The sequence below is a fragment of the Panthera uncia genome, chromosome E1 (assembly GCF_023721935.1).
Source record: "Panthera uncia isolate 11264 chromosome E1, Puncia_PCG_1.0, whole genome shotgun sequence".
Classification (NCBI taxonomy): Eukaryota; Metazoa; Chordata; class Mammalia; order Carnivora; family Felidae; genus Panthera; species Panthera uncia.
In genome coordinates, this window is record NC_064814.1 from 33,945,825 (window position 1) to 33,962,397 (window position 16,573).

Here is a 16,573-nt window from a genome sequence, read left to right on the forward strand (position 1 = left end):
AATACATCCAGACACAGAATCAGAAACAGAAGCTTTGGTCTTTAAAAAGTGACCTTCACAAATCAGTTTTGTGTTTGTTTCCATTTTCTTTCACAGTTTAAGCCTCAATCAAATCAGCAGTCTCTGGGGATTTTGAAATTGCTATAGATTAAAATCCTGTCTGACTCAACTGTTTGACTAATGCCGAGTATTTAATAATTCCACTCAGGAGAGACTTTTTCTTGATGAAACCCTGCTGTATGCTAGCTTCAGATGCTCTGCAGCTGCACCATAATATAAAGCATCACTGTCCTTATTTTCTTTATCAATGCATTCAGAGATGAAAAATGTATTATTATAAACAGTTCTATTACTTGGCAGACCTGGCAGAACACAGTTTTACAATACTAATGCAGCAACTATCACCTACAGAGGCAAAGACCTACTTCCAGATACTAATGATACATAGCCATGGCTTGGTTCCAAGGATAGGTGGTTAATAACTGTGATAGATAGACTAAAGTTAAGTTAATGAATTTCTAAACTTTATGCTTTCAATAATAAAACCATTTAAGTTACAGCACTTGGACTCTACTTCCACAGATTGAGCACTTTGATACTCAACAGGTTGAGTAAATTGAATCCATATATTGTATTTACGTTCTCTGTCAAGGTTGCTTCTCCACATTTGAGAGATCAAAGGCAAAACAGTGATCAACCCTGTAGCCTTCAATACTGTGTTCATTACATTTAATCAAGTGCCAAACCCACAGCATCATTCACCAAACTTAACAATACTTAAATACATGGCATTGTTTAGCAACAAATATAGGCACAGTATTGGTTTAACAGATACACACATACACACATGCACACATATCCCAAAACAAACAAAAAAGAAGAAGAAGAAGAAGAAGAAGAAGAAGAAGAAGAGGAGGAGGAGGAGGAGGAGGAGGAGGAGGAGGAGGAAGGCAAAAAAAAAAAAAATACCATTCTCTACATTGTGCAGGAAAAGAAATTTAAAATGCACAGAACTCTCCAGCACACATTTTAGAGGTGGTTTTCTACCTGAGGCAGCATCAATCACGGTGGAAATTCCCCTTCGATCAGAGACTGGACGGGATGACCCTGGCATGCTGACTGGGTCAGAGCGGACCGGCTGGATCCTGCAATGCAATTTAATTTAATTCACATATGTTACTGGCATCAAAACTGTCGCATGCTACAACAGACCTTAAATCAGGAATGCTGGAATAGGCCAATCCATTAAAGAACCATTCATTCTAAAACTAGACAAACGGGGGAACTGTAGTTCCTAATTCTTGCACAAAGCTGAAGGACTGCAAATATTCCCTACACTCCGGGCCCCTTCTTCTCTTTGTAACTTATTCAATAGATTTTAAGTAAGGGATCGAAAAATTGACATTAATTCAAAAGGATAAATTTAATATAATGGGAAAGGAAACAAAATACTTTATACCAAAACCTTTGACATTTCCAAAGGACAGATATGAGAGTTATAACACTCTTAAAATTCATGAATAGCACCATAGCTAGTAACACATGCCATAAAACGCAGCATACACTAGATATAAAATTTTGAGCAACTCCCTTAAGATCCTTAATGAAGGTTACTTTATATATGACAAGAAGCAGAGGAAAACAAAGCTGTGTTCAAATGTGTGGGCCAGAGGCTTAGCTAGGATCACTACCATCTGAGTTACCTCCATAAAATTACCAATTAGCATGTGAGAATCAATTAGAGTTTCATCAAAACTGAAATTTACTACATATAATTTCAAGTTGCTTAGGAATGATAAATCTACAAATACAGAGTCTATTTCCAGCTGTCTTAGATTAATACTATTAATACATACAGATATTATAAAAATATCTGTATGACTAGAAGATCTGAGAGCCTAGGCAACATAGAGGAATACAATACAAACATGCATTTTTGGCAAATTCATTCATTCAATGAGTATTTGGTGAATATTAATCATGCATCAGTATTATTTTAGGAACAGGCAGAAATGAAACATGAAATGTAAGGTGTACACGTGGATATATGGTATAGCAGGTGCACATTCCTGGCTGATGCAAAAGAAAAGTGTGAAAATGAGTGCAATAGGTAATAAAAGCTCAGAATGAGAAAATGGGGGAATGAATACATGGTCCACAGCAGACAGATCTTGTGGAGCTGTAACAGGAATTGGATGTGAATACAGTAACAGGATGTGTGCATATGCAGAGGAGCAAGAAGTGCTCTTTAAGCACAGAACTGGAACAAGAAGACCGTTGGATTGATGACTAAGCATGGCAAATGCAGGGCATCTTGAGGAGCATGATTTGGCAGAAGCATAGAGTTCATAGTGGATACTGGCGGAAGAGAAGCGGTTGATAAGCGCCATGGACAGGTTATAGAAGCCTAAAATACCAAGTACAGACTTCAGAAAAAGAGTAGTTATTGAAAGCTCAGTTTAAACTTACGTGTATTTGTTGTGTGAGTAAAAGAAATGGGAGACAGGTGAAGGACAATGCATTTGATTCAGCATTGGAAGATGGAAGCTAGAAATACTGAGATACAAATACTGGTCACTGCTATTGTGGACAACATGTACCACCCAGCATTCGTTCTACCCCAGCTGATTTTGCTAAACCAGTCATGGTAATCTCATCATCTCATGACAGAGATTAGTCAACTCCATGATGGGCAGGCCTAAGCAAATTTGGGCCAGTGGGAGAAGAGGAGCTGGTGTCTGGAAAAGATGTTTTTTGGTTCTTAAGAGAAAAGAAGCTAGACAGATATGATCAATTTATCCAAAGTAAAGCCCCCTCCTGGTCTAAATAGTTTAAGTGGGCTAATAAATTTCCCATTATTAATTCAATCTATATTGGGGTGTCTGAAAAATCCAGAGTTATGGGTGGCGTGTACATGGGGTTATAGATGAAACAAGGCTGGTCACGAACTGATGTGTTGAAGTCGGCAACAGATACATGGGGACTTATTCTATTATTTTAACTTTTAATATGGTTATATATATTTGAAATTTTTCCATAATAAAAATGACAAAAATAAAAACAAACTGGGAGAGGTAATGGAAATATCCTGGAATTAGATAGTGGGGATATTGCTCAAAATAGTGAATATACTAAAAACCACTGAATTATGCAACGAATTTTATGTTATGTGAATTATGTATCACTTAAAATAAAATAACATGAATAAGGTCTGAGGACCTAATGTATAACATGGTGACTATAATTGATAACACGGTGTTACATGAATGAAATCTGCTAAAAGAGGAGAACTTAGAGGTCCTCAAAAAAAATCACTATATATATATATATATATAATATGCATATTATATATATACACACACACTAAATATGTGAGCTGATGGATGTGTTAATTAAGCAGATGAAAAAAATAAAATAATAAAGGAAAAGGAGCTATTCTTGAGTAGAAAACTAGACTTTGTATCTCAGCTTCTTTATGTGATCTATTTCTTAGGTCTCTGAATAAATATTTCATTCACCTTTTTTACAGTTTAAATCCCTCCCCCAAGTCAGGAGCTGCCATGAGTTTAAGCCACCCTGGATGTCCTTATGAATATGACAGTCAACTCAACACCTGCCTGTTCCCCATTTAGATCAGGATCTAGGGAGGCAGACTATCAGAGCACCACGTAATTCTTGGTGATACCTTATGGAGTGCAGGACAGGGTACCAGATGTTAAAGGGTTAGGCTGTATCAAAAACATCTAAATAAGTTTTTACAATTCAAAGGACAAAATAAGGCTAACAGCCATGGTGTCATTGTACATAAGCCTAAAGAAATGTAGAAGAAATAGAGGTGAGGCACTAAGAGCAATAGTAAACAGGAATGAGGAGAATGTAAATAGTTGCATTTCTAGCTGGATGCTGGGCAGGAAATGGTACTAAACAATCCACTTGTGACTGAAATGATGTAAGTCAAATCTGAATTTCCCATCAAAACTGTGTTCTAATGGAAGTTAAGGTTTTAACCAAGAGTCTATATGCTCATTATAAGAAAAAGGAAAGCCCCTAGGGAAAATTCTAGAAGGAGTTCAGAAAAGTAGCTTTGTCTGAAGAAGCAAGTTAGAGAGCTCTTAGATGAAGGGCTCTGTCTGAGGTAAAGAGTAATTAAGCAAGCTGGAGGTCACAAAGCAGAGGAACAGAGGTGTCTCTATAGGAAAGCTAGAGATGTCCTCCAAAGAAAAGGGACAGGGGTTTATTACAGCACCAGGTGACAGTCATCAGAAAAAAAAAAAAAAAAGAACTTGTGAATAGTTCAATAAAGAGAATATATATAGTTTTATGGGTCATCTATTTTAAATGCTTATTATTATTTTTTTTTATTTTATTTTTTATTTTTTAAATTTATATCCAAATTAGTTAGCACATAGTGCAACAATGATTTCAGGAGTAGATTCCTTAATGCCCCTTACCCATTTAGCCCATCCCCCCTCCCGTAACCCTCAGTTTGTTCTCCTTATTTATGAGTCTCTTCTGTTTTGTCACCCTCCCTGTTTTTATACTATTTTTGTTTCCCTTCCCTGTGTTCATCTGTTTTGTCTCTTAAAGTCCTCATATGAGTGAAGTCATATGATACTTGTCTTCCTCTGACTAATTTCACTTAGCATAATACCCTCCAGTTCCATCCACATAGTTGCAAATGGCAACATTTCATTCTTTTTGATTGCCGAGTAATACTCTACTGTGTGTGTGTGTGTGTGTGTGTGTGTGTGTGTGTACCACATCTTCTTTATCCATTCATCCATCGATGGACATTTGGGCTCTTTCCATACTTTGGCTATTGTTGATAGTGCTGCTGTAAACATTTGGGGTGCATGTGCCCCTTCGAAACAGCACACCTATATCCCTTGGATAAATACCTAGTAGTGCAACTGCTAGGTCGTAGGGTAGTTTAAATGCCTTATTATTAACATTAAAGTACATGAGTGACTTAGAAACATGAATAACTACACACTAAATCATTAAGTTGAGGACTGATGACTTCCTGAAAATGGACTGGCTATCTAAACCAGATCACATTTAATAGTTGGTACTGGTGAAAACTGGCGTAACACTCAGTACTGCCACTATTGCCTAACATCTTGGGGGAAAAGTCCCACTTCTGAAAAGCTGAAGATCTGCTAGGTTAAAAAAAAAATGTATAGAGGAAAGAAATAAAGTACAAAGCAAACAAAAAATTAAAACACTGAAAAAGGTATTATAGGAGGCATGTTCCATTATATGAATTACTCTTTTTTTAAATCTTTTAAATGTTTATTTATTTTTGATAGAGAGAGAGAGAGAGAGAGAGAGAGAGAGAGAGAGGCAGAGAGAGAGGGAGACAAGGAACCTGAAGCAGTCTCCAAGCTCTGAGCTGTCAGCACAGAGCCCAATGTGGGGCTAAAACCCATGAACCGTAAGATCATAACCTGAGCTGAAGTCAGACACTTCACCGACTGAGCCACCCGGGTGCTCAACTCTTTTTTGTTTTTTTTTAAAGTTAGCTCTACACTCAATGTGGGGCTTGCACTCACAACCCTGATATCAAGAGTCGCATACTCTACCAACTGAGCCAGCCAGGTGCCCCCCATGAATCACTCTTAAGGAAGAAACATTTGGGACTAATCTATCTCTACAACACCTTTTGCATTGTTAGAAATGATATTGACAAAGAGATATATAAAAATATATTTCCAACATATGATTGGGACATATTTTTCCATAATTTTTAAAGAGATTCAAGAAAAGTGTCTATTTTAGACTTAAATAAGATACATTACAGAATTTTTTATAAGAGAAGACAAAGAAAGGGAGATTACATTGCATTAGACTAAGCCCTTCATTGTTATATCCTAATGTGTCAAGTCTGGGTGTAACAAATTAAACTGGTTAGCAAACCTGAGACCTAAAAAAGTCAAGAAGTTCTCCACTGCATTAAAAAAAAGATCTTTAATAATAAAAAGCATACTTGTAAACTTTGTACTATGACTCTTACAAGTGAGGGTCAGAGAATACCTATGAGGAATATATAGATACAATCAACTATAAGTGAATTTATATCAATTCTTTCTCATCCAAAAACTTTTTAAAGCCTAAAAGAGGGAATAAGCAGGATTTGGATGAAGGTTGGTTGAAAGATGAAGAAGGGTCAGTAAGATCAGGAAAGGAGGGTACCCTCAGACTTTAAGCAGTTAGAAATAGGAGGAAAGCAGCATGAGATTTTATTATTATTATTTTAATGTTGATTTATTATTTTGAGAGAGAGACAGAGCACAAGGGGGAGGGACACAGAGGGAGGGAGACACAGAATACGAAGCAGGCTCCAGGCTTTGAGCCATCAGCGCAGAGCTCAACATGGGGCTCACACTCATGGACCCCAAAATCATGACCTGAGCTGAAGCCAGATGCTTAACCAACTGAGCCACCCATGCGCCCCTGAGATTTTTTTTTTTTTAATGCACTGAATATTAGGTTTAGGAAAACACAATCTGAAACACAAATACTTACTGAATGTGAGGAGAACCCACATAAGATTCCCCACCAATAATAATGAATCACAAGCTACAGTGCATGTATTTTGCACCATTAGTAGTGTGCCAAAAGGACACAGTAAATTAGGTAAATATAACCTAAGATGCTCATTACAAATGAATATATTAATCTACTTAAATCACTCCCCAGTTCTTATTTCTTACCTGAGACTGTTGAGATCAAGATCATCTGTATCAAAATCCAAAAGGGGCTGTGGAGTATCACTTGGGCCATGAGACTGCAACACAGATGAACTAGATGATATGACTGTGGTTTGGCCTGAGGGGTGGATGGTTTTGAACTGGAACTGTGGACCCATCCACAGACGTCTGTGGGGTCCAGTGTGCGTTACAATTTCTACCTGGAACAGATTAAAAATCATGATTTAAATGTATTATGACCTCCTTCAAAGAGCCTTTCATGATTCCCTCCATCTTGTCTCTGAACACCCTCTAAGAGAAGCCCATCTTAACCAAGTGGGAGAGGTAAGGGGCATCCACAATCAGAAGGCAATGGTAATCACAGCCTATATAAACATTCACTACCTCTCTGTACTGATTTTTACCACAATAAACAAAAAATTCATTGTGTGTGTGTGTGTGTGTGTGTGTGTGTATTTATATAGGTGTGAATCCACACACACACACATGCTCCCCCACATACAGAACACAAAGTCACATGAGAGTAAAAGGACCAGTTGCCTGCCTCATATAACTAGCATCAACTCCCTAGGAAGTACCTTTTTCATTCATTCTAGACAGTACTTACCACTTTGTGGCCATGCACTGAATACTACACCTATCAATCCACAGATTAAAAGTAATTCCTTCACTGAGGATCAAGCTCATGACAAACTTGAAGTTGTTCTTGAACTATCCAAGGAAAACAAAAGGTCTGAAATAATTTTCAACACCCAAAGCCAGTTTCTTTCTACAATTAAATATTATAATATTTACTATACTGCCTTCAAAATTCCCCTAAATCAACTTTTAAATAAATGAAAAGAGTATCATATATTTTCTCTCAGACTAGATTTGTCTTCAAAATACTGTTATTCAATTAGAATGTTTCCTCCACTACCGATAAGTGTGGCAAAACAGTAACACTAAAATGTTTACAAGTTTCATGCTCTATGGAGGGGATAGGGAATGGTGCCAATATTATAATAAAGACTTTAAAGATAATGCATAGAGTAGAAGATAAAACCTGAAAATAAACATATCAAATGATTTTATACATGAGCAACTTGACTAAGACACTAAATATGCAAACATTTGGTGAAAAACTACTTCTCAATGTCTTTAATTGCTACATCCATGTCTGTATATACACTTCATAGAACTGACTTCCACATGCCTTATTTTTGCCCTGAGTTCATTTATATTTAATCACATTTCTCTGATTGCGGTGATTAATTCTTAACAAAACATAATTGAAAAGGTTCAGAGTGCAGCTCTGGGTTTGTTAAGTCCTAAAGGGCAAAAGCATCATGGTCTTGGAACAATATTCACATTCCCACTAATCACAGGGTGAAAACTACTCAGATTTAGGACAGCGATTTCTGATTCAAGTAGTTGTATTCCACAACACAAATTAGGCCACAGATAAAGCATTCTGTGTATTTTAAGCTCAAAACCATCCGTGTCACAGAGCCGAGAGGTAAACAGATGCCTATGCAATTTCACTGAGGCGATGGCCAGATGTTCCTATTCACTCTCCTGTTGTGTGCAGTACAAACATATTGTATATACTTTCACACTGACAGCACACATTACCCCTTTTTCTGATTGAAAAGTTGAAGTGAAGGACAGTGGGGTCTTTGCCAGCATTTTAGGTTTTTTTACTTCATCGTGGTATCTCCTCAAGGAAGGAGGCATCTCCATATGCCAGGAGCTGAAGTATCAACCCTTCATCCAAGGAGCTTCCTGTGAGTACTTTAGGTGTAATGAAATGTATGTTACCTAGAAACAGTTTGATTCTCCAACTTCCAGATTCCCTTTTGCTTTTTTGGGCTACCCTCCCTGAGAAAGCAGTGAAACTGCATGGGCCTCCACTGAGGCACCTGTCTGATGAAAAGCCTCTGGATTGGTAATCTGAGACAGGTCATTAACTTCACCAAATGATGTCAGACTTGAGGCAGACATAACAGCATTTGTAATGAAGTCATTTGTAATCTCATCATTTTGAAATCTGCCCAAGTATCTTTTATTTCAAAGCCCTTGAGATGAAGACAGCTTCACCTGGCAAAGGGAGAAAGGGTCAGCTGAAGCTGTCACAGGACTGCTTTGGAGACCACTGGAAGCAGTAGTACGTGAGCTGAGGAAAAGAAACCCAGCTGGGCACAATCAGGACATGTGCAGATTAGAATGCTGAACTTTTCTAATCAAAGTATGGGCCCAATCTTCAGAAAATGTTGGCTCCACAAAACAAATCCCACAGATTGTTGAATGGTTGCACTTTCAACAAGGCCAATTCTTATTTTAACCCAAACAGTCCATCTAAAATCGAAAGTTCTAAGAGATATACATGGATTGTTTGAAAGAAATGCCTATTTTATACAGAGGGCTAATGTACACATACACATATGTATCTAATACATATAAAATATATGGATATACATCCCTGCAGCAGTACTTATAAGAAATTATTTTTTTATTTGAAAATTTTTTAAATGTTTATTTATTTATTTTTGAGAGTGAGTGAGAGTGAGACAGAGTGCGAGTGGGGGAGCGGCAGAGAGAGAGGGAGACACAGAATCCAAAGTAAGCTGCAGGCTCTGAGCTGTCAGCATGGAGCCCAATGGAGGGCTCAAACTCACAATCTGAGAGATCATGACCTGAGCTGAAGTCGGATGCTCAACTAACAGTCACCCAGGAGCCCCCTATAAGAAATTCTTAATATGGAAAGACAACTGATTAATTCTTGGTGATCCTACAAAGAGTTCCAAATTCTGCCTATTTTCCTTTAAGGAAAATAATTTTTCAGTTCTTAGAATTCAGTAATAAAAACAGACAATGGATTTCTGTTCTCTTTCACTTTAGTAGGCCAAACATTTTACAGTTTTACCTGAGAAAGCCATTCTTCATCTTCCTGTCCACTATGGTCAGAAGCTAAACTGTCATAGGACCCATGCCGAGTAATGGGCCCAGGACTTCCAGGGGGAACCACTGTAAGAGAAAGAAAACATATTTTAACAACTTTAACCCGTGCAGTGGAAAAATTAATGTGGGCACGACCATCCTGGATATTGTGTTAATTTTTAAGATAAAATACAACATTAAATGCACAAAGGCAATTTAAATAATTAATGAACAAGAAAGACTGAATTTTTTAGGACTAAGAAAGATCTCCAATTAAGAGTATACTTTAAAAAATATCTATACAAATTTCGTCATGACATATATCGGTGTAAAAGAAATAAACAACCAACTACATCTTAACAGCGCAAGTACGTTAAGGAGCAGTGACAAATCCACTACACGTGCACCAGTGTATTTCATAGCCTTCAGGATTTAGGACATTTCAATCACCTCTAATTAACAAAGAAATTAATTTGATGCAGTTCCTATAATTTGTGAAGGAATTTTTAAAACAAATGCCAAGATTCTTTAAGAGTCTATTTAATAGTTACATATAAATTACAAGGCATAAATATGCATTTTTAATTTAAAAACATTTTCAGTTCCTGAAACATTTCATTTATCCAAAGAAATATTTCATTTCCTTGGGCACTTCATTAGTTTCCCCAGTTCTTCAGTGGTAGAATATAGGCTGAAAACACAAAAAGCCTACTTTCTCACACAAAGAAGAACCTTTGCTTAGTCAAAGTGATAAAATTATTTAACAAACATTTGTTGAGTTCCTACTATAAACCAAATATTAACCCAATAAAAACTTAGCTTCTTTTTAAATATTTATTTGCTTATTTTTATTATAAGATAGTCTTTATTTTTTGGAGTAATTTTAAATTCACAGCAAAACTGAGCAGAAGGCACAGTAATTTCTCATATACTCTCTGCTTCCATGTATGATTTTAATACTGAGAGAAATAAAGCAGTGAAGTACTGGGGGAAATAGAAAAAGGAAAAGTAGGGGGGGAAGGAGGGAGGAAAATAGGTGAGTATTAAAAAAGAAAAGAATTAGAAACAGAAAATTATCTCATAATTTCCATCACCCAGAGATACATTCCTTGGCTATATTCCTAAAAAGGAAATAAAAGGATATGAACATATTTAAATATCTCAAAGCTTATTAGGAGTTATACACTTTCAGGAGCACTGACTGAGAACACAAATCTCACTGCACTCTTGCCAGAACAAGGTATCTTGAAGAAATAAATCTTAGTGAAACAGGTAACAGATGAAGTAGACCGAGTAGAAGAACCTTGGGCAAGATTGTAAAAGGATGTACACGCACAAAAACCTAACTTAACTTGGTGGCAGAGGACAAGTGGTACCTAAGCCATCAATTACCAGTCAGAGGGAAATAAATAGTATTCAAGTGTAAGATTTGCAGTGGCTAAAATGATTAGCTGCTATTTTTTCAAAATCATAGTTCTGCTAGTGAGAGGTATGTGGCCTTTGGCACAAAACACCAATGACCACCAAAGCATAACATCTGATTTCTTGCAATTCTAAATGATTACCATGAAGAAAAGAGTATCATAATAATTATCTAATTAATATTTAAGCATCCTCTTGGGAATAATTTTGGTGTATACTACAAAACTGTTAAGTACATTTATGTTTGCAAAAGGCTGAGTTGTTTCTAAACCATTTATTATCTTTTCAATAAATAAATTTTATATTAAATTCTTAATACAGAACAGAGCAGTGGATCCTTCAAACCCTCTACAAACAGTAGTCGAGAAGGTAACTAAGGACAAATATTTAAAGGTTAGGACAGCCTTTGAAAAGCAGTTGAGGGCAAAGAAGATTTTAAGGAGGTGAGGGAATAGGCCGTACAGATATATGAGAGGAAAGTGTTACAAAGAGACTATCAAGTACAAAAATTTTTTAAGTGAGAACATAAACGAAAATTTTCAGTAATTATTAGGAGGCTAGCATGGTTGGGTATGAGGAGGCAGGTTGAGAGTGGAAGATGAGTCAGTAAAACAAAGGGGGCAGAGAGGGACGACAAACCTAGGGATTTTTGATGGAAAGATATAAGAAAGTTGTAATGCGAAGTGAGAAATTGTACCCTTTTATAACTAACTAGTATTTGATGAGAATTTTTCCAAGAGTTTATGTTGCATTCTCTACATGCTGAGTCAAAGCTAGTACTTGTCACAGAATAAGCACTCAGTAAGTATTAGGTGAAGGGAGTTTGGGGTTCTGGACTAAGTAATGGCACCAAAATGGTTGAACATTTATTTATCCATTATCAAAATGGGATAAACTTTAAAAGAATATAGTGTCAGGGAGGGGGTAAGGAGTAGGATTGTAGATGAAAGAAGATTAGTCATGAGTTCATCATTGTTGAAGCTGGATGATAGGTACATGGAGCATCATTATTCTACTGTTTTCTAATTTTGTGTATGTTTGGCATTTCCCATAGCAAAACGTTAAAAAAAAAGAGGAAGAAAAAGAAAAAGAAGAATCCTCTTCTTCCTCCTCCCAACTGTCCTCTACTTTCCAAAGAAAGTGATAAAAATACCAAATATATATCTATAAAACATTAACCCTGAATCCTGAATTCTTAAATAGAGATTGTAAGAGGTGTTCTATTACCTTACATTCACTAAAAAATAGTTTTCCAATAGATCTGAAGCATTCAGAAGATTCACAATATAAAATACAAGTCTGGTGGGATAATATTTTCAGCATCAAATAAATATCCTTCCCTTTCTCTCACTTTTCTTTGTGTTTAAAAAATTTTCCCTAATCCAGGTCAGAAGAACACTCACGTTCACTACCTTAAGGAAGCAATGACCCACGAAGTCACAATAAAAAAAGAATTCAAAATGTTGACCCTGGGACAAGAAAAAAAAAAATTTAAGTATGATAATAAAGAGGGCACCTTTTGGGATGAGCACTGGGTGTTGTATGGAAACCAATTTGACAATAAATTTCATATTAAAAAAAAAAGAGTAAAGCTTCCATGTTCTCTAACCAGCCCATTATTAGGAAAGATTGAGATTTGAGCAAGAGTGCCATAAAAGGGATAAAAAGAGAGTCCAGTCCCCAAGAAAGGGTAAAAAATGGCAGAATCCCGAGAGTTTTAGGGATAAAACATCTGTGAAAAAATCGTATCTTTATTCTTGAGTAGAGTTCAGGGGAAGTAGCAAGAGATTCCACATGGTGCAAGAGAAGAGGAGGTATGCACATAGTGTGTCTACACAACCAAGTCTATGATAACCTCTCCAAGTTCCCCATGGATCAGGTGAGAATAATATTTAGTATGTGTCCAAGAGTAATATGGATGAGATCCAGAGAACTGACAGGTATTTAGAAGGCTTCGAAGTAGAAACACGGATGAATGCTGCAGAGACCTATCTGAACCAGTAACCATCGATCAGGCAGGGAACTGGAACAGCCCAGTGGTCATGCTAAGGATAAAATGTCTCCAATTCTCCTATCTCATATCTTTGCACTCTGAAAGCCCTATAGAATTTAGATGCAGTTTTGGAGGGGGTATAATTGACTGAGATTAATTTTTCCACATATGTTAGAAGGCACAAAAGAGAATTACAGGAAGGCAGTTTTTTTATAGAAAAAAATTAAGCTCTGTATCTCACAAGCCTAAGTTTAATGGACTAACATACACACCTTCTATATAAAGAAAAATGTTTAGTATCTTCTGCATTTGCCAACTGTTCTTAGATAATTAATAAACTTGGGGTGGGAAAAGACTATGGAATTTTGAAATAAAAATCTCTGCCATGTTCCTTCCCTACCTTTAGAACAGTAATTTAAGACAAACCTATCCATCTAACTAAAAAGGATACACTACCAATTTACTTTAGAGAATACAACTTCAAAAGTACTGCCTCTACACACAGGCATGTGGTAAGTATAGATCAACAAGCAAGAGCAGGATGAGCAGATCATTATGAGGTAACTGTGAGCCAGACTTTGTTTATATTGTGTTCTCAGGAAAGCAGATCATGCTTCTAGTGAGTAAATAAATGCTAAAAAAAAATCACGACGTGTATTTTGCTGTCTTAAGTGATATATGGGTGTGTGTATGTGTACATATGTGTGTTTCTATGTACATATTTATATATTTTAATATGTGTTTATATGCAAAGCAAACAAAAACAAATCTGCTGCAGTGCCGACCTTTGCAAATTAGTCCTGTTAATCTAAACCCAAAAACCTTCCAACTCAGTAGAACAACAGGAGTAAAATTATGAACAGAAAGATTAAATGCTCCTTTGATAACAACCCTAAGTCTGAATCCACATAACAAAATTCTCAATATTATAAAGTGGAAAATGTCAATTCATAATATAACTTCTCAAATATATAAATATTTTGCATAAGTTCTCTGGTTTTCAATTTTTAGATGTCTTCTGCCCTGTAACATAAGGATCAAACAGTACAGAATTTTTACAAATTACCCATACAAAATACAGTATTTCTGCATTAGAGATAGTTAAAAGTATTGCTCTAGATTATGTTAAACTATGAATACAAAGCATTAAGCAATTCAAATAATAACTAAGTGAAAGAGTTGTAAACATTGTGTTAACAGACATCTAAAGACACTCTTAAGTCTTCTTGTTAACATTGAGTAATAGAATGAATATAGACTATTACTTGTAGGTTAGGGTATGTAGGATTGAATCAAGGTTCCAAAAATGAGTTCTAGCCCTGGAGAAATTTAAACTTCTTGACATTTCAGGGTGTTTTTGCCAAAACAATAATAGTATATCCTCAATTCCAAAGAATCAAATTCTTTCTAAAATATGCTAAAAGTAACAGCTAGATCTCAGTAATCTAGATTCACCTACAAAATATCCAGTCTTCCAATTAGAAGGTTGAAGATAAGTTTTCACCATTAATATATTGAACATATTGGGGCAGGTAATTAATTTTCTTAGTGTATTGGGCATGGTTTAGATATTCAGAAAAAAAAAAAAAGTCAGATCTCCTAACTATAGAGTTTACAACAGAGTACCCAGGGTCTAGGTATTCTGTTAAGATGTTGGAATAAAAGGAGTAATTATTTGCTCCCAGTACCATGTGCTTTTAAAACAATGAAAGAAAAAAGATTTGGCAATGCATATCAAAGTAAACAGACCAACCACTTACAGGTTATAAGCATCCTTTTTACATAAACTAACACAAAGCATAACACTTAACAATGAGCAGTGATTATGTATGAAGCCAATGAAGGAAAATCTATTTGGTTCTATTCTGTTCTTGTCCAACTGTTCCCTACATTTCTTGAACTCCCAGTAATAAATTCTTTTAGATGGAGCTCTGGAAGCTCCAGAGGACATAGCTAATCAACTACAGGTGCTGCTGCCAGTGAACTCCACACTCCCAACTTTAGAAGATTTTAAAAAACTATTCTACTCCCTGAAATGAACCTCAACGCTATTGGAATAGAGAAGTCTGCTTCTCAAATAAGGGGCAAAATGCTAATCTAAATGGTATCTAGTTTTTTATATGAGATACAATTCTCTGGTTTAGCTCCTGTTGAAAAACCTAAAATGTGTTTGTAACCTGAATATATAAATTTAGAAACAAACTTAGAGAGTCTTTTTTAATGAAGAAATGAATGTAGAGCCAAAAGGTTTTTTTTTTTTTTGGAGGAGTGTGAGCTGGGTCACAGCAGCAGCCGTGTGGGCAGTGGAATAAAGTATTCTTCGAAAGACTCAAGACCAAATGCAGCTTGTTTCCTACTCCCTAACGTATCCCACCCCCCTACCCCATCCTCCACAAACAATAAAACCTTCACCATGCTGAAGTCTTTAGTGGAGACCTGAGAGGTGAATAATGTTGTGCCGGCATTATTTGGTCCTTTCAGTTATTTAGGGGAACAACATTCCTTTTTCTAGCAAAAGAGAAATTTGTGAGTTAAATGACATCATGTTGCCTTGAATGAAACAGCTCTGGCTCAAAGTTCACCCAAAGGCCAACAGTGATAAACTCTCACCGAAGGACAAACTTCAATATATTTTTGGTACTTATTAAAAACAGCATTTATATAGCAGCCATACAATAAGAGAGGGCTCTTTACCAAACTCTGTTTCTGATCAGAAAGCACTTGGGATCTGAGGAAGAAATGCTGCTTAGGAATGTACTTTCCTAGTACAGAAATCAAAATTTGCCTTTTAAAAAGAAAGGCTCAAAAGACAATCTAAAAGCAAAGTGGTCTAAGGCATTTTCCAGTGAACAAGCAATTCACAAAAGAGGAAATACGACAGCCAACAAACACATGTAAACAGTAGCAACCAGAGACTTGCAAATTTAAACAAGTTAGGCTTTTATACTATCAAACTGGCAAAAATTAAACTCTAGTCTTTTAAAATAATTTTTTTAAGAAGGGAGAAGGCTAGGGGCACTGGGTCGCTCAGTTGGTTAAGCATCTGACTTTGGCTCAGGGTCATGATCTCAAGGTTCATGAGTTCAGGCTCTATACCAGGCTCTGTGCTGACAGCTCAGAGCCTGGGGCCTGCTTTGGATTCTCTCTCTCTCTCTCTCTCTCTCTCTCTCTCTCTCCCCACTTCCCCTCTCAGTCTTTCCCTCTCTTTCAAAAATAAATAAACATTAAATTTAAAAAAATAAAAAAGAAGGGAGAAGGCTCTCAGGTCAAAAATGTCACACCTAAATACATTAAGAAATGGGAAACATTCTTACTCTTATTAAGGAGGCAACTCTATTTCTACTCAAGTCTAGAAAGAAGTTTTTTCTCTGATTTATAAATGTTTCCATTTAAAAGTAAATTCACTGAGTTTCATACATAGAGGAGTTAAGCAATAGCACTATATATTACTGGCTATTCTGTTTATTAGGGGCCATCTCTTGTACCAGAGCAACAATAGTTGAAGTATTACAATACATAAAATGGAACA

The 16,573-nt window shown here is 36.2% G+C and overlaps 1 protein-coding gene across 10 annotated transcripts in view; it reads right to left on the reverse strand.

Moving 5' to 3' along the window:
• BCAS3 (BCAS3 microtubule associated cell migration factor) overlaps positions 1 to 16,573 on the reverse strand; it is a 611,080-nt gene that overhangs the window by 261,829 nt on the left and 332,678 nt on the right. For all 10 annotated transcript variants that reach the window (XM_049637825.1, XM_049637821.1, XM_049637826.1 and 7 more), the window contains 3 exons: positions 9,616 to 9,716; positions 6,714 to 6,910; positions 1,048 to 1,145 (listed from right to left, as the gene is read on the reverse strand). In XM_049637825.1, the coding sequence (XP_049493782.1) occupies positions 1,048 to 1,145; positions 6,714 to 6,910; positions 9,616 to 9,716 (396 nt within the window). The remainder of the gene's footprint in view (positions 1 to 1,047; positions 1,146 to 6,713; positions 6,911 to 9,615; positions 9,717 to 16,573) is intronic.